Below are 23,886 nucleotides of genomic sequence, written 5' to 3'. Positions count from 1 at the left end.
TATAGATGGGGGAGGGGCTCAAGCGATGATGGCAGCTAAGCCTCCCAGCTAAAGCTGACTGTACTGAATGCTCAGAATGATGCCTAAGCCCAGCACCACGGTGGGGACTGCGACGTAGGATGGGAGCAGGAGTCAGTCGCGGTGCCTGTCGCCACAGCTCAGGGAAGCGGTCCCGAGTTGCGCAAACCACTATTATAAATATGACCGAAGCAGGAAGAGCATACACATTTCCACTTTATTAAAATATTGCATAGATACAGAGCAGTTGGGCACATCCATTCTAAGGCACTGTCCTGGTTTGAATGCAAGTCCACAAGAGAGAAAAGAGAAGCCGTTACATTCCGCATTGTTCATCTCTACATTCAGACTCCTCCCACGTTACATGTTTATTGCTACTGGGATCTCAACGCGAACCCCACACTTATAGCAGCATCATACAGGGACCCGGATGACAAGAATTAAAGACACACCCTGGCTCTAGCGCTTGGTATGATTTGGCACTTAATTCCAAACTCTCTTGCATTGTTCTCCATGTGTTTCCCAACTCTTGTTGAACTAACGATATTATAAACTCCTTATGAACCGGACTCATGGATTCATGTCTTTACTGGTTTCCATTAAGCCTGGAACAGGACTGGTTGGGCACATAGTAGTTGCCCCCGAAATATTTATAGTCAATATCACTTCCGAGAACTTCAGTGGAATAGAAAAATATACATACTTTCCCTCCTTCTTGATTAGGGAAAGGATGACTGGTATCTTCAAAAAGGGAAAATTCTTAAACGTCCTACCTCTTGTGTTTCGTAACAAGGAACTAGGCTGAATGATTATTTTCAGGTACCGACAGCTATAACTGACAAAGAGAGTTCTTCCCTTGTTACAGGACTTTGAGTCATTACCACGATTACATGAGAATGTTTATATAAGTAGCAATATGTGTGTGTGGTTATAAGTAAATTTCAAAGAGGCTGAGAATCACTGAGCGATGTACAAATTATCTCAAGTAGTGACCCCCACCTCCTTAATGATGTGTGTATTACATAAAAAATGTATATATGTAGAGAACTTTTCATAACACCCTTGAAACAACTGGAGATAACTAGGCTTGGGAGCAACAAGACTATACTGATAGCTACAGCTATATTTGTTAAACACAGTGTGTCCCAAGGAATATTTGCAGGATACTAGTTCCGTGGGTTCTCACTGGGTGTACATGACAAAGGGTTCTGGGGTCAAACAGGCTGGCAAACACTGAGCCAAAAGAGGGGCTTTTTTCCACCTTTACCGGAGGGCCTCTCAGACACTCGCACAGGCTGATGGGCACTGTGAATCTAGAAAGTGGAGACAGCAGGGAGTCCTGGAGTTATTTGTAAAATATCTTGCAGAACTAAGTGCCCTACGACACACAATTAGAGGGCCACTGAATTAAAGAATGGGTAAAATTTTAAAAGCACTGAGGTACACACTGGGTGAATACCAAAGGAGAGTACAAAGCAAAGGACACTGGTTCCTCAGTCAGTCTAAACTGAATCGGGTTCTACTTGAATGACATCAACCGTCAAACGGACTCTTCCGCAAAGAGCTCACTTACTCCATGAACAGAAGAAATCCTCAAAGGACTACTCAGTTCTACGTAGCATCACCCCAGACTGCCAACTAAGCAGACTAGCAAACACTGCACAACTCATAACTAAAGGTTAAAATCTTAATTTCCTTAAACATAAAAACTTCCAATGGCCATAACCCCATTCTTACCAGGCACATGTGTTCCCGACACATTTCTATCCTTTGACAAAATACACTGTCTCCTTTCTTGCTACTTAGGACACATAAAGCTTTGAACTAATATAATCGCCTTTAACAATGACAGCAGGAAAATTCTGGGGCTGCTCTAGGAGATCCGTTGATGGACACGGTTATCCATCATATTAACACTACCCTGAAAAGGACTGTCATCGATTATATGCTTTATGCTTTATAGCTACGATACGGTTGGCCTGGGACACAAACCACTTCACTGTAATAAAAAAAAAAAATAAGAGACAGAATAAATCAACTCTGGGAACATTGCAAGGGTAGATGGATACTCTAGAATTCATATACTTTGGAAGATGGGGTTCAGGATAGTTTTTAAAACCTGTTCTCATAAGCTCAAACAAAAAGGTTCTTCCAAGACAAACAGGCTGCTTTAAGTTAGTGTCAATTTCTTTTTTTTTTTTTTTAATTTTATTTTAGTTAGTGTCAATCTCTGTGGCAGCCTGTTGCCTTTAACGATTCTCAAAGAAGTCCTCTAAAGTGAGTGACCTGGTGCATAATGAGGCCTGCCCTCTGCCTGAAGCTTTTAGAACAGTGACTGCACTTGTATGGCTTCTCCCCTGTATGAATTCGCAAATGAATAACAAGGCTGGGTCTCTGTCTAAAGCTTTTCCCACAATAATTACATTTAAAAGGTCTCTCTTCCGTGTGAGTTCTCTGATGCAAAGTGAGAGCTGTCAGTCTACTAAAACTTTTACCACAACTGTGACATCTGTGAGGTTTTTCACCCGAATGCGTTTTCAGGTGTCTTTTGAGACTCGATCCATGACAAAAGCTTTTCCCACACTCCAGGCATTTGTACGTCTCTTCTTCCGAATGGGTTCTCTGGTGGCCTATCAGGTGCGACCGCCGAGTGAATCGCTTGTTACACACAGTGCACTCATAGGGCCTCTCCCCTGTGTGCAGCCGTTGGTGTCTATATAGGTCTGAACTACGGAGGAATCTTTTTCCACACTCGGGGCATTTATGGGGCTCCTCTCCTGAGTGAATTCGTTGGTGCCCTGTAAGCTGCGACTTCCGAGCGAAACACTTCCCACACTGAGGACATCGGTGAGGTTTGTCCCCTGGACTCTTTTTCTTCTGGGGCCTGGGGTTGAGAGGTTCTTCCAAGTTGGAATTTTCAGGTTTCTCTCCTGCCGAGGGCTCCTGCTGATCTACCAGTTTTGTTAAATCTGTCTGTAGGTCCTCTGGGGGGCTCTCCCACTGATTCTCCAATGGTACATAGTCCTTCTGCAAAATGGGACCGTGGAGAGCGTTCCCCTCTAGAGTAACAATAAATGGGTACATGTTCTCCAGTTTTTTCTGTTTGGAAGTTTCATCTTCATTTTCTATCCCAATCTCAAAACCTGAGAGAAGAAACAGAAACAGCAGCTGTTACCGTGTCCCACAGAGGAAAAAAACCGTGAGGGAAAGTCAAGAGTTGTATTAAACTACCAGTAGGAAGGCGGAAACTTTGAGGAGAATCCCAAACTCTTTATCCTGATCAAGGTTGAATTTTTCTTTTTGCTCTTCTGTGGTATCCGCGAACAATTACTTACCGATCTTGGAATCAAGTAATTGCTTCATTTCTTTGGACTCTTGTAGTTCTTTTACCCACGCTTCTTCCCGAGGCTCCAATGGAAAGCTCACGTCAAGCTTTGGTATTGGATATCCTGCCCGTAAGAAAGACGAGAAGCATAACATTTGATGTCACCAAGGTTTTTCCTTGATGGTATCTTGGACATGTGGCCACTTAATGTCTACTTCCTCCCCAGTTAGAATGACTTGACCCCTGACTTTTTATGACAGTCTTTCTTTTTTAAAGATAAGAGCAAAACATGAAATTCAAGGCTACTCTCCTCTAATCTACCGAAGGGGAGTGAATTTTTCTGTGTTGAAATCAATGCACTAAATGATCTCTGTATCTATTTTGATATTCAATTATTCAGGTCGAAACCAAAACAGGAAGTAAATCTTCACCATGTTCTGGCATATTAAAACTGAGAAATGCTGCTCTTGAGTACCAAGCAAAGAGAGAGCTGAAAGTAGGTGTTATGAAACTGTTTACTAGAATAATTTCCATGGAGATTTTCAAATTCAAATGGAAAATGATGAAGCTGGCAATGAGCAAAAGCAGTGTTTGTTTCAGCCCAAGTCCAGAAGTGCGCTCTCTTGAAATTAACCCAAACAACTCTCGGAGTGTTTCTCACTGTCAGTCTAACAACTCGGACAAGAGTACGCCCAGAGGGCTCAGTCTGTTGAGCGTCCGACTCTTGATTTCAGCTCAGATCATGACCTCAGGGTCATTACATCGAACCCCGCGTCACACTGTGCACTGAATGCGTAGCTTGGTTAAGATTTTCTCTCTTAAAAAAATAAATAAATAAAAGAGGGCGCCTGGGTGGCTCAGTGGGTTAAAGCCTCTGCCTTCGGCTCAGGTCATGATCCCAGGGTCCTGGGATCGAGCCCCGCATCGGGCTCTCTGCTCCGCAGGGAGCCTGCTTCCTCCTCTCTCCCTGCCTGCCTCTCTGCCTAGTTGTGATTTCTCTCTGTCAAATAAATAAAATATTAAAAAAAAAAGAAAGAAAAGAACAACCAGGACAAGATTCTACACTACTGTTCCCTAGTATACTACCACCCCTCTCCTCACGGAGAGCTGCTGTGGTTTGCGTTCTCTTTCCACAACCCTTCCTCACCTTCCTCAGCTCTGGCAAAGTGTACTGGTCTGCAATAAAGTGTGGGATGGAAATTGCTGATTTTAAATCTAAATGCAGGGGCGCCTGGGTGGCTCAGTCAGTTAATTGTCTGCCTTCAGCTCAGGTCATGATCCCAGGGTCCTGGGATTGAACCCCGTGTTGGGCTCCCTGCTTGGCGAAGAGCCTGCTTCTCCCTCTTCCTCTGTCTCTCCCCGCTGCTTGTGCGCTCACTCTCTCTCAAATAAATAAAATCTTTTAAAAAAAATAATATAAATCTAAATGCAGGATGCTGTTTAAATATCAGCATTAGGGCGCCTGGGTGGCTCAGTCGGTTAAGCGTCTGCCTTCTGCTCAGGTCATGATCCCGGCGTTCCCAGATCAAGACCGGGTCTGGCTCCTTGCTCAGCGAAGAGTCTGCTTCTCCCTCTGCCCCTCAACCCACTTGTTCTCTCTCGCTCTTGCTCGATCTCTCTCAAATAAATAAACTCCTTATAAATAAATAAATACTAGCATTATCTTCTTAAATATTATCATGATTAAAATAACATTAGCAAGTTAATGAAAATTTAAGTTTCAAAACATGTCAAAACAGGAAGTGGACTAAAATACCTTATTTTATATTTTCATGGAAAGAAAGGCCTTTTAAGATTAGCACAAATGCATTTCAAATAAAGTTCTGTTCAAACTCGGATTGTTTTTGTTTAGATTTCAAAGCTATGACTGGGATCAAAGGGTCATAAGGCACGGGTCAAACAAAACTGGGGGTCACATGGAAGGAGAGCTATGCTGAAGGAAAAGTGAGAGCAAACAGAAACTTGAAACAAGCAGAGTTAGCCAAGGCACAGGCATGAAATACGGATTTATGACCTAAACGTAGCAGGGGAGATGGACTTCCAGCACAGTACCATGAGGAGCTCTGCGGACTTACCTCCTGGTGAAACTGGTGAAAATTATTAAAAATTTAAAAAAACAAAAACTGGTCCTAAGGGCCTATAGCAAACTAGGAAACATCTTTCTTTGTTAATCTGCTAAAATTCACAGATAATAGGGAGAGTCTTCAGATTTTAAACCGCAACAGTGTCTTTAGTGCCTCTCCCAGCTGCACTCTAGATCGGCAGAGCTAAGGGTCGGGGGGAGGCGCTCCCCGGCTCCCTTCGGAGGGCTACCTTCCCGGGATGAGCAGGATGTCAGCACTTCTCATCCTACCCCCAGCTAACCACTGTTGATTCTCAAGTCCAAGCAATTGTGGCTGAGAGGCTGGGGGCTCCTTATCCACCCAGCCCCTCCCGGTGGCAAGAAGGATCTACCCTGGGTGCTAAGAATCTGAGAGGACTCCCAGATTGTCCTTGTAAGGCAACTGTGACTAGAAGGCAGCGGTTCTATGCCTGCAGTGGCAACCCAGAAAGGCCTGATACTGGGACCTCGAGCTCAGCTCCGAGAGCGACAAAGTTACAGGGAGACTTCACCCACCTCCAGAGAGAGGGATCAGAGATTTGGCCTGAGGGGCGGGGGAGAAGCAGGCCTTAAAACAGGCAGCTCCTAACATATTCGCACAGGAATGGAATCATCTGCAACAGAGAGTGAAAACAGTTGAGCCTAAGGATACTCTCAAAAAGAGGAGAGGTTACAATGCAAGGCAACTGGAAAGAATCTGACAGATTTATTGACTATACACCCTGAACTGTAGGCTGACTAGGTTGTGGGAGAGAACTGGGGAAAAAGACAGCTAGGAGGAGCTGGGATCAGAACAAATCTCAAAAACTGACCTCAGGAATTAGCCCAACAAAGGTATCTGAAATGGACTGGTTTCATCTCCCAAGAGCTTATGCTCCAGAGCACTGTTGGAAACAGCAGAGCAATTAGTTGGCAATTAATGGCTGGGTCAGGACAGAGAAAGAGACAGCCAAAGAAAACCCTGTAAAAAGTATTGTCATTCAAGGGTGACAGTGACTGTGTGCACACCCACGGCTGTGCTCCCTTATGAGCAACATCGAATGCTCAACGTTTCAGAGTGGACTAGACCTCACTAAAATAATACAGCCATTTACCAAACAAATAAACAAACAACCAACAATAATAAGCCCTGGGGAGAAGAAAGAAGGACAGAGAATTGCTATAATATATTATCTAAAATGTCCAGTTTCCAACAAAACATGATGAGACACGTATGTGGACAGGAAAGTATGACTCATACTCTGGAAAAAAGAAGAGCAGGCAACAGAATCTGCCTATGTGAGTGGCTACATACGAAATTCGACAAAGACCTGAAAGTAGCCATTATGAGTATGTTCCAAGAATGAAAGGAAACCATGATTAAAGAAGTCAAATTGGATGACAAACATCACATCACATCAAACAGAGAATATCAACAGCAAGTATTAAAAAAGCATCCAATGGAAATTCTGGAGTTGAAAACTATAATAACTGATATAGAAAATTCACTAGAACAGCTCAGGAAGAGATTTGAACTGTCAGAAGAATTAGTGAACTTGAAGCTACATTAATAGAGACTATATTATCAGAAGAACAGAGGAAAAAAAGAACGAAGGGAAATTAATGGAACCTCAGAGGAAAGTGAGGAGCCACTCAGTGCACTAACAGGTATATAATGAGAACCAGGAGAGGAAAGAAAGGAGCAGGGAAAAAAAGGAACAAATAATGGACCCAAACTGCCCAAATGTACTGAAACACATTCATCTACACATCTAGGAGGCTCAATGAGCTCCAAGTAAGACAAACACGAAGAGATCTACAAACAGACGTATGATAGTAAAAACTCCTCAAAGTCACAGAAAAGAACGAAAAAAGAGAAAAACAACTTGTCATTTACAAGGGAAGCCAAATGAAATTAAAAGCTGAGTTCTCATCAGCAACACTGGAGGCCAGAAGATAGGAGGATATAGCATATTCAAAGTGCTCAAAGAAAAATGAAAAATGCCAACCAAGAATCTTATATCTGGAAAAGCTAGCTTTAAAATGAATGTGAGAAACCACTGGGTGGCCCAGTCAGTTAAGCATTAGACTCCTGATTTAGGCTCAGGTCATGATGTCAGATTCATGAGACTGAGTCCCTATGTCAGGCTCTGCACTGGGCAGGAAGCCTGCTTGAGATTCTCTCTCTCCCTCTGTATCACACCCTCTCCCCACACTCTCCCTCTTTCTCAAAAATAAACAAATAAATAATAATAAATGAATGTGAAATAACATTTCTGATAAGCAAAAGAGGCTCGGTCAGTTGAGCATCTGCCTTTAGCTCAGGTCATGATCACAGGGTCCTGGGATCGAGTCCCGCATTGGGCTCCCTGCTCAGTGGGGAGTCTGCTTCCCCCTCTCCCTCTGCCTGTCCCCTGCTTGTGCTCTCTCCCTCTCAAATAAAAAATTAAATCTTTAAAAAAAGAAAAACTGAGAGGAGGCACCTGGGTGGCTCAGTGGGTTAAGCCTCTGCCTTCGGCTCAGGTCATCATCTCAGGGTCCTGGGATCGAGCCCCACATCGGGCTCTCTGCTCAGGGGGGAGCCTGCTTCCCCCCTCTCTCTGTTTGCTTCTCTGACTTATTGTGATCTCTATCTCTGTCAAATAAATAACTAAAATCTTTAAAAAAAGAAAAAGAAAAGTTTAGTTAATAACTAAAATCTACAGGAAACCCTTAGGGCTAATAATACATTATATGTTAATTAAATAAATAAATATATCTACAGGAAAAATGAAGAAAACCAGAAATATAAATAAGGTTAATATAACAAAAGTATAGTATCTATTTGTATTCCTACTCTCTCTAGCTCTTTTAGAAGTCTTAAAATTACATTAAACTAGTATCTTTAACAATACACAGTTGAGTTTCTAACTTTTTTTGAGTTTCTAACATTTTTAATGTAATATGTATGATAGCAATACCACAAGAAGGGAGAAAAGAGAATACAGCTATATAGGAAAAATTGGGGGGGGGAGGGGCAGAGAGGAAGGGAGAGAGAGAATCTTGTTTTTTTAAGATTTTATTTATTTCTCAGAGTGAGAGAGAGAGAGAGAGCACAAGCAGGGGAACCAGCAGGCAGAGGGAGAAGCAGGCTCCCCACTGAGCAAGGAACCCAGTGTGGGACTCGATTCCAGGACCCTGCGATCATGACCTGGGCCGAAGGCAGACATTCAATAGACTGAGCCACCAGGCATCTAGAGAGAGAGAATCTTAACCAAGCTCCATGCCCAGTGCAGAGCCCAACACTGGGCTTGATCTAACAACCCTGAGACCATGACCTGAGCCGAAATCGAGAATTGGATGCTTCATCAACTGAGCCACCCAGGCACGCCTGGAGAAATATTTCTATATTTCACTAGCATTAAATTAATGTAAGTCTAAAGCTGATGATGGTAAGATGTACAGCTAATCTCTAGAGTAACCACTAAGGAAATAACCAAAAAATGCTGAAACTTCATTTATGTAAGGTGCTATATTCAAAGTAATTACTTTTGTGCAAAAGAAATCAGCAAACGAAGGAAAGAGAAACAAAAAAGGTATGAGACATATAGAAAACAAAAAGTAAAATGGCAGGTGTAATTACACCATATCAAAAATAAGATTAAATATGTATGGATTAAATAATTCAATCAAAAGGCAGAGACTGTCCTACTAGATTTTAAAAATCCAACTACACGAGGTGCCTGGGTGGCTCAGTGGGTTAAGGCCTCTGCCTTCGCCTCAGGTCATGGTCCCAGGGTCCTGGGATAGAGCCCCGCATCATTGGGCTCTCTGTTCAGGGGGGAGCCTGCTTCCTCCTCTCTTTCTTCCTGCCTCTCTGCCTACTTGTGATCTGTCTGTCAAATAAAAATAATAATAATTAAAAAAATAAAAAAATAAAAATCCAACTACATGCTGCCTATGGGAGACACTTTAGATTCAAAGATAAAGAGACCAAAGTAGAGGGATGGACAAAGATGTATCATGCAAATAACCGCAAGACAGCCAGAGTGACTACACTAAGAGCAGACAAAATGGACATCAAAACAAAAAAAGTTACTAGAGATAAAGAGGATCATTTTATAATGATAAAATGACCAATCAATCAGGAAGATAGAACGTTTATAACCATACATGCACTGAAAAACAGAGTACCAAATGCATGATTGCAAAAACTGACAGAAATAGTAAAAGCAATACAACAACTGAGCAATTATGGTTGGAGAATTCAATCCCTCTCTACACTGCTAGATAGAAAATTAGGCAGAAGATCAACAAGAGAAGACAAAAACTTACAAGCCAACTAAATGTCACAGACATTCATATAACGCTCCAACCAAGGGCGCCAGGGTGGCTCAGTTGGTTGAGCAACTGCCTTCAGCTCAGGTCATGATCCCGGAGTACTGGGATCCAGTCCCGTTTCAGGCTCCCAACTCCACGGGGAGTCTGCTTCTCCCTCTGATCTTCTCCTCTCTCATGCTGTCTCTTCCTGTCTCTCTCTCAAATAAATAAATAAAATCTTTGAAAAAAAAAAAAAAAAAGAACACTCCAACCAAGAAGTGCAGAATATGCATTCTTCTCAAGTGCATATGGAAAATTCTCCAGGGCAGTCAAAATGCTGTACCATAAAACAAATGTTCAAAAATGTAAAAGCCATACCCTCAGGCCATTTCTGCTTCTAAGCGAAGTGAACAGCCAGATACACCACTGGAAACAATGTTCTACGAGGCACCTGGGTGGCTCAGTCAGTGAAGCACCTGCCTTCGGCTCAGGTCATGATCCCCAGGTCCTGGGATCGAGCCCCACATCGGGCTCTCTGCTGAGCGGGAGGCCTGCTTCTCCCTCTCCCACTCCCCCTGCTTGTGTTCCCTTTCTTGCTGTCTCTCTCTCTCTGTCAGATAAATAAATAAAATCTTAAAGAAAAAGAAGTATCACTGATTCTACATAATGTCTCACTGCATAGAAGAGAATGCAATACTTTCCAACACTCTTTAATGGCATAAGGAAAGAAAAATGTATCAATGGAATAGAATCAATATTTACGAAATACCAAATATCCTTGACATGAATTAGCAACTAACTTGTTATAAAGGTACCAAGACAATTCCATGGGGAAGAACAGTCTTATCCACAAATGGTGCTGGGACAACTGGATGTGCACAGGCAAAAAGCATGAAGTTGGTCCCACTCCTCACATCACATACGAATGTTAATTCAGAATGGATCAATGACCTAAATTTAAGAGCTAAATCCACAAGACTCTTAGAAGGAAACATAGGTATTAATCTTTATGACCTTGAATTAGGCAACAGTTTCTTATATATGACATCCAAAGTATAAACAACAAAAGAAAAAATAGAACTTCTCCCTAAACACTTCCAGGGTGCCTGGGTGGCTCAGTGGGTTAAGCCTCTGCCTTCGGCTCAGGTCATGATCTCAGGGTCCTGGGATCGAGGCCCGCGTCTGGCTTGGCGGGGAGCCTGCTTCCTCTCTCTCTCTCTCTGCCTGCCTCTCTGCCTACTTGTGATCTGTCTGTCAAATAAATGAATAAAAAAAAAAGAAAGAAATTCTCCCTCAACACTTCCAAAAACTAGAAAAGGAGGGAAGACTTTGCCACTCATTCTATGAGGCCAGTATTACCCTGATAACAAAATCTGATAAAGACAGGACCAAAAAAACTACAGACCAGTATTTCTGATACAAATGGATTTAAAAAATCTTCAACAAAATACTAGCAAACCAACTCCAGCAACATATAATATGAATTCTACACCAGTATCAAGTGGTATTTATCTCAGGAATGCAATGTTGACTTAACATTCAAAAGTTAAAGAAAGGGGCGCCTGGGTGGCTCCGCGGGTTGGGCCGCTGCCTTCGTCTCGGGTCATGATCCTGGGGTCCTGGGATCGAGTCCCACATCGGGCTCCTTGCTTGGCAGGGGAGCCTGCTTCTCTCTCTGCCTCTGCCTGCCTCTGTGACTACTTGTGTGTTCTCTCTCTCTTTCTGACATATAATAAATATATAAAATCTTTAAAAAAAAAAAGTTAAAGAAATAGGGGTGCCTGGGTGGCTCGGTCAGTTAAGCATCTGCCTTCAGCTCAGGTCATGATCTCGGGGTCCTGGGATCCTTCTCCCTCTCCCCCTGCTTATGTTCCTTCTCTCGCTATCCCTCTCTCTGTCAAATAAATAATATCTTTAAACAACAAGTTAAGGAAATATACCATTACAAAAGAATGAAAAGTAAAAACCACATGGTCATCTCAATAGACACATTAAAAAACATGTGACAAAATTCACCAGTTTCTTGATAAAAACACTCACTATTCCATGAGAAGGGAATTTCCTCATCCAGATAAAAGGAATCTATGAAAGACTCATAGCTAATATTATACATAATGACAAAAGATTAAGTACATTTCCCCTGAAATAAGGAACAAGACAAGGATGCCCAGTCACACCATTTATGTTCAACATTGTACTAGGGGTCCTAGCCAGGGCAATCAGGAAAAAAAAAAAGAAACAAAAAAGGATCACTCCGTGGAGGGCTCTTCTCCCAGAACTTGATGTGACGGGCTCCTTATTAATCAGGTCCAGCTCCAACGTCACCTCCTCAGAGATAACTTCCCTGACCAGAAATAAAATAGCCCTGTCAGACTTCAGGATCATCTCCCTGTTTTTACTCTCTGACATTTATTACTTTGTAACACTCATTTGTTTATAAGTTGGTCTCTTCTATCTAGAATGTAAGCTTTGTGAGATCAAGGACTTCGCATATCTAGGGGTTCCTGGGTGGCTGAGGAGGTTAAGTGTCTGCCTTCCGCTCAGGTTGATCCCAAGGTCCTGGGGCAGAGTCCCCTGCCAGGCTCCTTGCTCAGCAGGGAGCCTGCTTCTCCCTCTGCCTGCCGCTTCCCCTACTTATGCTCTCCCTCTCTAATAAATAAATAAAATCCTTTAAAAAAAGAAAAAAGAAAACAATTCCACTGACAATGCTATTAAAAAAGAATAAAATACTTAGGAACAAATTTAATAAAAGCAGTTTAAAACTTACACTTGGGAAATTATAAAATATTATAAAAACTGAAATAAGATCTAAATAAATGGAAAAGCACCCCACGTGCATGCATCACAAATTTAATATTGTTAACAAGGCAATACTCCCCAGACTGATCTACATGTTCAACACAACCCCTGCCAGAAACCCAGCTGACTTCTTTGTAGAAAGTGATAAACTGATTCTAAATATCATATGGAGTTGTAACAAACTCAGAACAGCCAAAATAATCTTGAAAAATAGAAAAGTTGAGAGCCATCACGCTTTCACGTTTCCAAAATACTACCATGCAATAATAAAGACACTGTGATATTTCCAAAAAAAACAGACATATACATCAGTGGAATAGACATGACTGATCATCAAAAAGCCCATATACCTGTGGTCAACTGACTTTTTTAAGTTTTTGTTTATTTATTTGAGAGAGAGAGCATGAGTGGGAGGAGGGGCAGAGGGAGAAGCAGATTCCCTGCTGAGTAGGGAGCCCCCCCCCCCCGCGACGTGGGGATCAATTCTAGGACCCTGGGATCATGACCTGAGCCTAAGGCAGAGGCTTAACTGACTGAGCCACCCAGGTGCCCCATCAACTGATTTTTGACAAGGGTTTCAAGGCCTTTCAATTTGAAAAGAATTACCTTTTTAACGAATCATGCTGAAACAACTGAATATGCAAAAATATATATAAATAGGGTTGCCTGGGTGGCTCAGTCAGTTAAGCATCTGCCTTCGGCTCAGGTCATGATCCTGGGGTCCTGGGATCAAGCCCCATGTCAGTCTCCCTGCTCAGTGGGGAGCCTGTTTCTCCTTCTTTCTCTGCCCCTCCCCACTGCTCGTGCTCTCTCTCTCTCAAATAAATAAAATTTTTAAAAATATAAATATATATATACATATTATTTGAACCACTACTGTGCAACTTACACTAAAATTAACTGAATATGAATTAAGGGGTTAAATGTAAGCTAAAACTATAAACTCTTAGGAGAAAATTTAGGGGTCAATTTTCATGACCTTGTATTAGGCAATGATTTCTAAGATCTGACATAAAAAACATAAGCAACAAAAGAAAAAATAATTAAATTGGGCTACCAAAATTTTTTTAAAACTGTGTTAAAAGAACACAATTAAGAAAGTGAAAAGAAGGGCGCCTGGCTGGCTCAGTCACTGAAGTGTCTGCCTTTGGCTCAGGTCACAATCCCAGGGTCCTGGGATCGAGTCCCACCTCAGGCTCCCTGTTCAGCAGGAAGCCTGCTTCTTCCTCTCCCTCTGCTTGCTGCTCTCATTCGTGCTCTCTCTCAAATAAATAAAGAAAATCTTTTTAAAAAAAGAAAGTTAAAAGACAAACCATAGAACATGAAAGAATATTTACAAGTCATATATCTATAACAGACTTTATCTAGAATATGCAAAGATCATATACAACTCAATAATAAAAACACATATAATACAATTTAAAAACAGGCAAAAACTCTAAATAGGCATTTCTCCAATAAATATATACAAATGACTGCTAAGTCCATGAAAAGATGCTCAACACCATTAGTCTTTGAAGAAATGCAAATCACACCTCAATTAGATAGCACTTAACACCTACTAAGATGGCTAGAATAAAAATGTCAGATTATTTTCAAGTGCACCTGAGACAATTTCTGGGATACAGACTGTATGTTAGGCCACAAGTTAGTTCCAATATATTTTAAAAATGGATGTCATTCAAAGTACATACTCTAACCACAATGGGATGAAATGAGAAATAAAACAAAGGGAAAACTGGAAAATTGACTAATTTGTGAAAATTAAATAACATCTCTTACACAACCAATGTATGCAAGAAGAAATCACAAAGAAAATTAGAAAATATTTAGAAACAGGGGCACCTGAGGGGCTTAGTGGGTTAAGACTCTGCCTTCAGCTCAGGTCATGATCTCAGGGTCCTGGGTTCGAGCCCCCACATCGGGCTCTCTGCTCAGCAGGGAGCCTGCATCCCCCTCGCTCTCTGCCTACCTCTCTGCCTACTTGTGATCTCTCTGTCAAATAAATAAATAAAATCTTGAAAAAAGAAAATACTTAGAGATAAATGAAAATGAAAATGCAAAGTACCAGGATTTTATAGTTGTAAGTACTTACATTAGTAAACAAAAATGATCCCAAAACAATAACATAACTTTATAACTTAAGGAACTAATAAGAAAAAAAACTAAACCCAAAGCTAGTAGAAGGAAGGAAGCAATAAAGAATAGGCAGAAATAAACAAAATAAAGACTAGAAAGACAACAGAGAAAATCGATGAAACCAAAAATTGTTTTTTTGTAAAGATCAATGAACTTGAGAAACCTCTGGCTAGAAGAACTAAGAAAAAGAGAAAGGCTCAAATCATTAAAATTAAAAAGGGAAAATAAAATAAGATGAAATAGAGAGGGAGGCAAACCATAAGAGACACTGAACTTTAGGAAACAGAGGGGAGGGGAGAGGCGGGATGGGGTAATTGGGCATTAAGGAGGGCATGTGATGTGATGAGCACTGGGTTATTTGAAAGTGATGAATTTGACGAATCACTAAATTCTACCTATGAAACTAATATAGTATATGTTAACTACATTGAATTTAAATAAAGAATTTAAAAAATTAAAGCGGTGATATTACCAAAGATTCTACATAAATTAAGAGAATTATAAGAGTACTATGAACAATTGTACACAAACAAATTGGATCACCTAGATGAAATGGATAAATTACCAGAAACACAAAACCCACCAAGACTAAATCATAAAGAATGAGAAAAATCTGAATAGACCTATAACCAGTAAAGAGATTGAAGCAACAATCAAAAATCTCCTAACAAAGAAAAGCCCTAGACCTGATAGCTTCACTGGTGGCTTCCACCAAACATGTAGAGAAGAACTAATACAAATCATTCTTAAACTTTCAAAAAGGCACATCTGAGTGGCTCAATCAGTTAAGTATCTGCCTTCCACTCGGGTCATGATCCTGGAGTCCTGGGATTAAGCCCTGCTCTGGGCCTCCTGTTCAGTGGGGAGTCTGTTTCTCCTTCTCCCTCTACCCTCTCCCTGTTTGTGCTCTCTCTCTCAAATAAATAAATAAATAAATACAATCTTCTTAAAAAAAAAAAGCTTTTTAAATAAAAAAAAAATGAAGGGAAGGAGACACTTCCTGACTTATTCTCTGAGGCCAACATTATCAATACCAAAGCCAGAAAAGACACTATTAGAAAATGACACACCAATATCCCTTATGAACACTGATTTAAAAAAAAAAACCTGAAAAAATTTTAGCAAATTGAATTCAGCAGCATATGTAAGGATTATACATCATGACCATGTGATATTTGTTCCTGGAATGCAAGAATGTTTCAACATATGAAAATCAGTCAATACAATATGCCACATTAACAGAATGAAGGGAAAAAAACACATTATCATCTCAAGCGATGTGGGGAAAGCAACTGACAGAATTCAACATCCTTTCATGATAAAAAAGCGAAACACTCAACAAAATAGGAACAGAAGGAAACTGCCTCCACATAATAAAAGCCATACAGGAAAATCCAAGAGGGAACTTTATACTCAATGGTGAAAGACTGAAAGCTTTTCCTCTAAAGTCAGGTAGAAGGCAAGGATGCCTGCTTTGCCCACTCTCTTCAACACAGTACTAGACGTTCTAGCTAGAGCAATTAGGCGATAAAAAGAAAAAGGCATTCAAATTGGAAAGGACGAAGTAAAATGGTCTCTACTGGAAGATGATATGATCTAATATGCAGAACCCTTGAAGTTTCCACTAAAAAACTGTTAAAATTCATAAATGAAATCAGCAAAATACCAGGATACAAAATGAACTTGCAAAAATAAGTTCAATTTCTATATACTAACAATGAACAATGAAAAATTCTGGAAACTATGAAAACAATTCCACTTACAACAGCACTGAAAAGAATAAAATACTTAGGAGTTAACTTAAACAAATATGTGAAAGACTTGTACAATTAAAACTACAAAACATTGATAAAAGAAAACAAAGAAGATATAAGGGAAAACACATCACATGTTCATGGACTAGACGACTTGATATTGTTAAGATGTCAATACTCCCAAAAGTAATATACAGGTTCAACACAATCTATCAAAACCCCAATGATACTCTTTTTTGCATTAATAGAAAAACCCAGGGTGCCTGGGTGGCTCAGTGTGTTAAAGCCTCTGCCTTTGGCTCAGGTCATGGTCCCAGGGCCCTGGGATCGAGCCCCGCATTGGGCTCTGCTCAGCTGGGAGCCTGCTTCCTCCTCTCTCTCTGCCTGCCTCTCCACCTACTTGTGATCTCTGTCAAATAAATGAAAATCTTTAAATAAAAAAGAAAAACCCAGGAGCGCTTGGATAGCTCAGTCAGTTATCTTGATTCATTCAGCTCTTGATTTCAGCTCAGGTCATGAGCTCAAGGTCATGAGATCGAGCCCCACATCAGGCTCCACCCTGGGCATGGAGCCTATTATAATTCTCTCTCTCCTTCTCCCCCCAACCACTGCTCACACTCTCTAAAAAAATTTAATAGAAAAATCCATACCTAAAATTTATATGGAATTTCCAGGGATGCCCAAATAAACAAACAAAAAAAAAATTTGGAAAGGAAGAACAAAGCTAGAGGTCTCACACTTCCTGATTTCAAAACCTATTAAAAAGTAACAGTAATCAAAATAGGTTGGTACTGGCATAAAGACAGGCATATAGACCAATAGAATACAATAGACAGCACATAAATAAACCTTCATATATATGTGGAAGTGATTGTTAACAATGATACCAAGATCATTCAATAGCGAAACAATACTCTTTCAACATACGGTGCTGGGAAAACTAGATTATGCACGTGCAAATAAATGAAGTTAGAACCTTATGTATGAGCACATGCAAAAATTAACACAAAACAGATCAAATTCCTAAAATTAGGACCGAAAATTATAAAACTTGGAAGAAAACATAGAGGAAAAGCTTCAAGACATTGAATTCGGCAATGATTTCTTGGACACCTAAATGATTTCTATGACACCTAAAGTATAGGCAACAAAAGAAAAAAGTGGGCACAGAGTACTTCATGAAAAATTTTAAAATTTTCCATCAAAAGCTTCAACAAAGTAAAAGGCAACCGACAATTGGGAAAAATATTCGCCAATCCTATCTTATATGGAATTAATATCCGGAATATATAGAGAACTCTGAAATCCAATGACAAAAAGCAAATGGATTTTACAATGTGCAAAGGATGTGAACTGACTTTCTCCAAAGAAGATATCCGAACAGTCAATCAGCACATGCTCAATACCATTAATCACTTGAGAAATGCAAATCCAAACTACCCTGAGAGACCACCCCACACCAATGAGGAATGCTGCTATCACAAATCGGAAACCAACAAGTGTTGGTGAGGATGTGGAGAACCCAGAAAGGTTATGCACTGTCGGGGGGCATGGAAACTGGTGCAGCCACTGTGGAGGCTACTCCTCAATTAAAAATAGAATTCCCGGGGCACCTGGGTGGCTCAGTGGTTTAAGCCTCTGCCTTTGGCTCAGGTCATGATCCCAGGGTCCTGGGATGGAGCCCCGCATCCGGCTCTCTGCCCAGCAGGGAGCCTGCTTCCCCTCCTCTCTCTCTCTCTCTGCCTGCCTCTCTGCCTACTTGTGATCTCTCTGTCAAATAAATAAATAAAATCTTTTAAAAAAATAGAATTCCTATATGATTCAGCAATTCCACCTCTGGTTATGTGCCCAAAAGAAGTAAAAGCGGGGCCTCAAAAAGGTATGTGCACACCCATGTTCATACAGGCATTACTCACAACAGCTGAAACACAGAAGCAACCCAAGTATATGCCTATGGAAAACAGATCAACAAAATGTTATTTAGCCTTTACTTGGATAGAAACACTGACCCACGCTGCAACCTGCATAAACCTGAAGGACATTCTGCTAAGTGAAATAAACCAGTCTCAAAACGACAGATACTATATGATCCCGTTTATACAAGGTACATAGCGGAGTCCAATTCAGAGAGATGGAAAGTTGAATCATAGTCTCCAGGGGCTGGGGAGATGCGGAGTTTTTGTTTAAACGAGTATGGGGTTTCAGTTTTACAGCATAAAAGTCGTTATGAACATGGATGGTAGGGATGGTTCCACATTACGAATGTATTCAATACCACTGAACTCTACACGTCAAAATGATTAAGACACTAAATCTTGGGTTGTGTGTATTTTACAACAATAAAAAAAAACACTGAAAGGAGAAAAATAGGCTTCTTGAGCAGGGTCATCAGCTGAAGGGGTTCTGAATCCCACTTGATGTCCCCCACTCTGCTCCCAGCTATTCCTAGAGGGCACCCCTCCTCGTACTCCTGATCACAGTGGTCCGCTTCCCTCCGGTAATCGGTGTTGCTAACCCAACCCCAAACCTGGGGAGCTCTCAAGCTCTCAAAACACGAACCACAGAAAGGAAGTGAACCCCCTGCCTTACCAGGGTCCAGGAAGGGCTGGCAGTCCTCAGCAGCTCCATAGCCCAGCTCCGGCAGCCCTGCCTGGGGCATCCAGGCCTCGGCACCAGGGGCGTCTGGGGCAGGTCCCATCACCTGCAGCGGGGGCGACTCCAGGTGGATGTTTGGTGGCACGTGCGCCGGGCCCACTGGTGCCAGCTCCTCCAACAGCATTTCCTGCCTATCGATCTGGGGAAAAGGGCACAACCCATCACTCTCCAGTCGACACCAGCACTGCCCAAGGACAACAATGGGAGCCACCCACATGATTTTAATTTTCCAGGACCCACATAAAAAAAGACACTGGTGAAGTCGATCCTAATGACATGCACGATTTCACCCAATATGGCTAAAATACCGTACTTTCAGAATGTAATCAATATGGACAAGCATTCATCAGACATTTCACCTACTTCCTCTTTCTGACTCGGTCTTCTGAATGGGAGGAGCATTTTATACTTAGAGTGCATCTCAGTGTGGACTAGCCACATCTCTAGGTGCTCAAGAGCCACTCTTGGCTGGTGGCTGTCACACTGGGCAGTGCACAATGAGGCCACAGGCGGATAAAATCCTAGAGAGCAAGCCAAAGCCAGCAGACAGAGAAAGGAAGGGAACACCATGAATTCATTCTCTCCTGGGGGACGGGGGTGGGCGACAGGAAACTTTGGAAGATGCTGGCTCCGGCAGGCTACCTGCAGATCCCTCTCAACACACGATGCCGGGCCCCTAGGGCCCAACGGGAAGCCCTTTCTCCCTTCCGCCAAAAGTTCTGCCCCGTGCCAGGGGCTTCTGAGTGGGGGACAATGGCGCCGCCACCAAAGGCTGACGCGGCACCATGGCAGGTGGCTGAACTTAGCAGGTGGAGACGGGAGTCTCATTCCCGGTGCAGAAATGCTCCGGGCCCCCATCAACTCTGGAGTGCCCCCGCGAACTTTTGTCTAGGGACAAAGAGCCTGTCAACGTCATCCCAGTACACATACAGACACAAAATATTTCTGCATGATTTAGCATGACTTGAATCTTCTGGAAATGCCCTACTCTGGACATCAGGCAACCACTCTGTTATTTATTGCTCAGCCTGACTAACATGTGTGGCCACTTGGAAAAGTCAGAGACCAGCCGAGCCAGTGGCTGTCACCTTCGCAGTGAGTCTCTGGACAGACGTGAGCATGCGACAACCTCATGAGGTCTTCGGGTGCGGTCAAGCCCCAACGTGTGTGTTCGCACGCTCATTCAATGGTGACAAACTACATTCCCTTTCCTTTATATCCTTTCTGGCCTCCACTTCACTCAGGTTGGCAACATCTTCTTATAGAGTCAGATAAGGGGCATCTGGGTGGCTCAGTGGGTTAAGCCTCTGCCTTCCGCTCAGGTCATAATCCCAGGGTCCGGGGATCGAGCCCTGCATCGAATTGGGCTCTCTGCTCAGCAGGGAGTTTGCTTCCTCTGCCCCCTGGCTGCCTCTCTGCCTACTTGTGATCTCTGTCAAATAAATAAATAAAATCTTTAATAAAAAGAGTCAGATAATAAATAATGTACACTTCGTGGGGCATGTTGGTCTACTGTGTACAGTTCTTGTATTAACAACCCTCTGAAAAGGTAATAACCAGGGGCGTCTGGGTGGCTCAGTCAGTTAAGCAGCTGCCTTTGGCTCAGGTCATCATCCCAGAGTCCTGGGATCAAGTCCCACATCAGGCTTCTTGCTCAGTGGGGAGCCTGCTTCTCCCTCTGCCTGCTGCTCCCCCTACTTGGTCTCTCTCTCCCTCTCTCTCTGACAAATAAATTTTAAAAAACTTTTAAAAAAATAATAAATAAATAAATAAATAAAATAAAAAATAAAAAAGGCAATAATCATTACTGGCTTACGAGCTGCAGAAAATGGGCCACGAGCTGCATTTGGCCCACAGACCACAGAGCACTTCTCATAGCAATGTTTTTTGATTTTGTGTACAGAAGCAGGTTACATTCTACATAAATTTCATTTCAGGATAGTAGAAGAGGCAGTACCAAATATTTGTCCCAGAACAGGAGTGGGGTTTAACAGCTGAGAATTGCCGAGCCATATCTGCTAATTCCAGCAGAAGGGAAAAATGAAAATCACTTCAGGGAAAGCACGGAGCTCACAACAGAAAATGTCTGCTCGAGTATCAGATGTCTCGGCTACTTCTTTTTGTCTCATTACCAAGGTCCCAAACTCCTTTCTCACCTGCTGCTCTGGGATCTCCAGCTCTCTCTGTAAGTCTTCTATCAGTGACACAACTCTTTCTCTATTCTCTGGGCAATGCTCCCTCACCCAGGTCTCTATCTCGGTGGGCAGGATGGTTAGGAACTGCTCCAACACCAGCAGCTCGAGAATTTGCTCCTTAGAACGCATCTTTGGCTTCAGCCACTGACAGCAAAGCTCCCAGAGTTTGTTGAAAGCTTCATGAGGCCCAGCTGCTTCTTTGTACTGGAACTGCCTAAAGCGCTGACGGAAGACTTCACAGTCGGCGTCGTAGTCTTGAAACACGGAGCCCTGATTCAACGAGGCCTGGATGGCACAACCCAGGGCCACCGCCATCGCCCCGCTCTGGCCGTGTACACTTTCTCTGGGGCCTGAAGTCTCAGATTCCAATGTGCTCCTCTCTTTAGGCGTCAAGGGGGAGCCACCCACAGCTGAGGACAGGACAAAACGAGAAAGGGGGAACAGCAGTGGTTACCAGTGGCCATCCTCGGCTCCCTGAACTTGCCCACTTTCCACCACGCCCTAGAGCAGCAGACCTTAATCTTTGTTGGTGATTCTGAGAATCTAATGAAGGCCATGGAATCAGTTTCTAGAAAAACACACAGACACATCGAATTCTGCATCCATTTTCCAAAAATTCACAAAATGTTCTCAACCATACACGGACCCTCTAGAGCTCCACTACCCAATACGGTAGCCACAGGTTCCACGGGACTGTTTCGGTTTAAATCCATTGAAACCGCACATTCAGTTTCTCATTCGAACTAGCCACATTTCAAATGCTCTACAGATAACATTGAAGAAGGTTCTACAGGACAGCTCGCCTCTAGAATTCCATTGATCCAAAGCTAAGAACTCTTCCCATAAATGAGCCACCAGGGATGTGCCGGCCTGTAAACTAACTCCCAGTCTAATACAAGCTGTCTTGTGTCTCCGAATATACACAGGCCACAAAAGAAATGGGGGAGCACTGATGAATGACCGTGAATCCATGTGCCTTGCAGTGACCCATGGTCACCTTCAGCCATCGGCATCTTAGCTAGAGCCTCGCCTCCACAGGCTGCCAATTCACAACCCTTCATTCTTCTCCACTCAACATGCCTGTACTTCCACCAACAGGGGCCTGACCCTCGTTCTGCGATGGCAAGTCAGAGCGCTTTCTCATGACAACAACATACTGCCACAGGGCAGGCGACCAGCCATCTGGTCTGCACGGGTAACCAAGGACACTGATCACGTTCATGACACTATGTCCCAGTGCTGTTCCAAGTCTCCCGCACGTGGCAGGTCACGTGGCGCTCACCCAGAGCGAGCAGGTGGGGACTAGCACGATGCCCTGGGTACAGATGAGCTGACTGATGCTGGCAGCTCAGGAGCACTGAATAAGCTGTCCCAGGCCTCATGGTCAATGCCAGAAGGAAATGGTGAGAAGGTTAGAATGAACAGATCTCTGCAACATTGGTATCTAAAAATCATCCAGATGTTCTTAGTGCAATGTCTGAGGTCACCGACTGGTACAGACTAGGTCTCAATACCAGTACCCACCCTATGCTATGGATTCTCTCTCTATATTTGCCAAGATGCCTCACATAATCATCCTCTTCCTTGGAGTGGCACAGGGCAAAAAACACTCATAATCTCCCTACCTAGTCATCCCAAACGTACACCGTGACCCTATATCTTGATGGTAACCTGAACTTTTAGCAGCAGACCCATCCACATGTGATAACCTGCTCGCTTTGCGACCCTAACACCCAGTTTCACCTTAACATGAAAATAATCATAGCATCGAGTTCAGAAAATGCGGTGGCTGCAGCTGCGTGGAAGCAAACAGCAGCCACGCCTGGCCTGCCCCAGCCGAGGAAGCGCTCCAGCCAGGTTACTGCTCCCCACGACTCATTCCTAGAAAGCTTCCACGTCCCCGCCTGGGCACCGAACCCTCTTCTCTGGAAGGCATCCAGGAACCTGGCCGGCTTGGGCTGTGGACCCGCCCTGACCCCGCTCAGCCTCGCAGCCCGCCGCCCTCCCCAGATGGGCCCGAACCCTCCACCGCGTCCAGCGGGGCCCTCACTGTCCCGCCGTCCCTCCACCCGCCGTCCCGCAGGGAAACCTCGCTGCACCCCAGGACTCACGGCTTCTCCCCAAACCGGCCCGAGCGAGCCCGCGCTCACACGGCCCACGGATAAAGAGGGTGTGTGCAAAGCGGGCACTCGCGGAAAGGCGAGGAGGGACACGTCGCGGGAACGTCTAAAAGCCGGTTACAAATCGGCTGCCCGGGGCGCCGGCACGGCCCCCGCGCGCTCCCCACAGGATGTCCCGGCGCCCCGACGGGCGCTCTGGCCCGGGACAACCCCGGGAAGGCCCGGCCGGGTCGTAGGGAGCGGCGGCGGGGACCCGGGCCGGATAGGGGCCCGCCGCCCGTCGCTCGTCCACGCGGCCGCCGCCGGGTCAGGGTTGGCGGCCGCCGCCGGGTCAGGGTTGGCGGCCGCCGTTTGGCACAGCCCTAGCGGGATGTGAGCCCCGCCGCCCGCGCCCGCGCCCGCGCCCCAGGGACGGCCACGCCCTCTGGCCGCTCGGGGACTCACCGCCTCGGCGCCCACGGCTCTCCCAGGCTCCCTGGGGCAGCTGCGCAAGACGCAGGCG

At 43.7% G+C, this 23,886-nt stretch overlaps 1 protein-coding gene across 2 annotated transcripts; it reads right to left on the bottom strand.

Moving 5' to 3' along the window:
- Positions 1–224: 224 nt before the first annotated feature.
- On the bottom strand, positions 225–23,836 carry ZNF449 (zinc finger protein 449). Of its 2 annotated transcripts, none has more exons than XM_045994514.1 (5): positions 23,829–23,836; positions 21,226–21,674; positions 19,004–19,208; positions 3,354–3,467; positions 225–3,161 (listed from the first exon to the last, which is right to left on the bottom strand). In XM_045994514.1, the coding sequence occupies exons 2-5, from the start codon at positions 21,577–21,579 to the stop codon at positions 2,278–2,280; spliced, it is 1,557 nt and encodes a 518-aa protein (XP_045850470.1). In that variant the 5' UTR covers positions 21,580–21,674; positions 23,829–23,836; the 3' UTR covers positions 225–2,277. The 2 variants fall into 2 exon arrangements, with proteins under 2 accessions (XP_045850470.1, XP_045850469.1); XM_045994513.1 differs by lacking the exon at positions 23,829–23,836 and adding an exon at positions 23,376–23,467.
- Between the last annotated feature and the right edge of the window lie 50 nt (positions 23,837–23,886).

This window comes from Meles meles, chromosome X, assembly GCF_922984935.1.
Source record: "Meles meles chromosome X, mMelMel3.1 paternal haplotype, whole genome shotgun sequence".
NCBI lineage: Eukaryota > Metazoa > Chordata > Mammalia > Carnivora > Mustelidae > Meles > Meles meles.
The sequence above is the reverse complement of the archived record's forward strand: the minus strand, read 5'-3'. Positions and strand labels throughout refer to the sequence as shown.

Bases quoted from the DNA above. Each gene is read 5' to 3' on its own strand.
- ZNF449 (XM_045994514.1), bottom strand. From the start codon at position 21,579: ATGGCGGTGGCCCTGGGTTGTGCCATCCAGGCCTCGTTGAATCAGGGC. The intron at 19,209-21,225 runs GTGAGAAAGGAG...CCTTTTCCCCAG, and splicing joins TGGAGATCCCAGAGCAGCAG to ATCGATAGGCAGGAAATGCT. The intron at 3,162-3,353 runs GTAAGTAATTGT...TTCTTCTCTCAG, and splicing joins ATTACTTGATTCCAAGATCG to GTTTTGAGATTGGGATAGAA.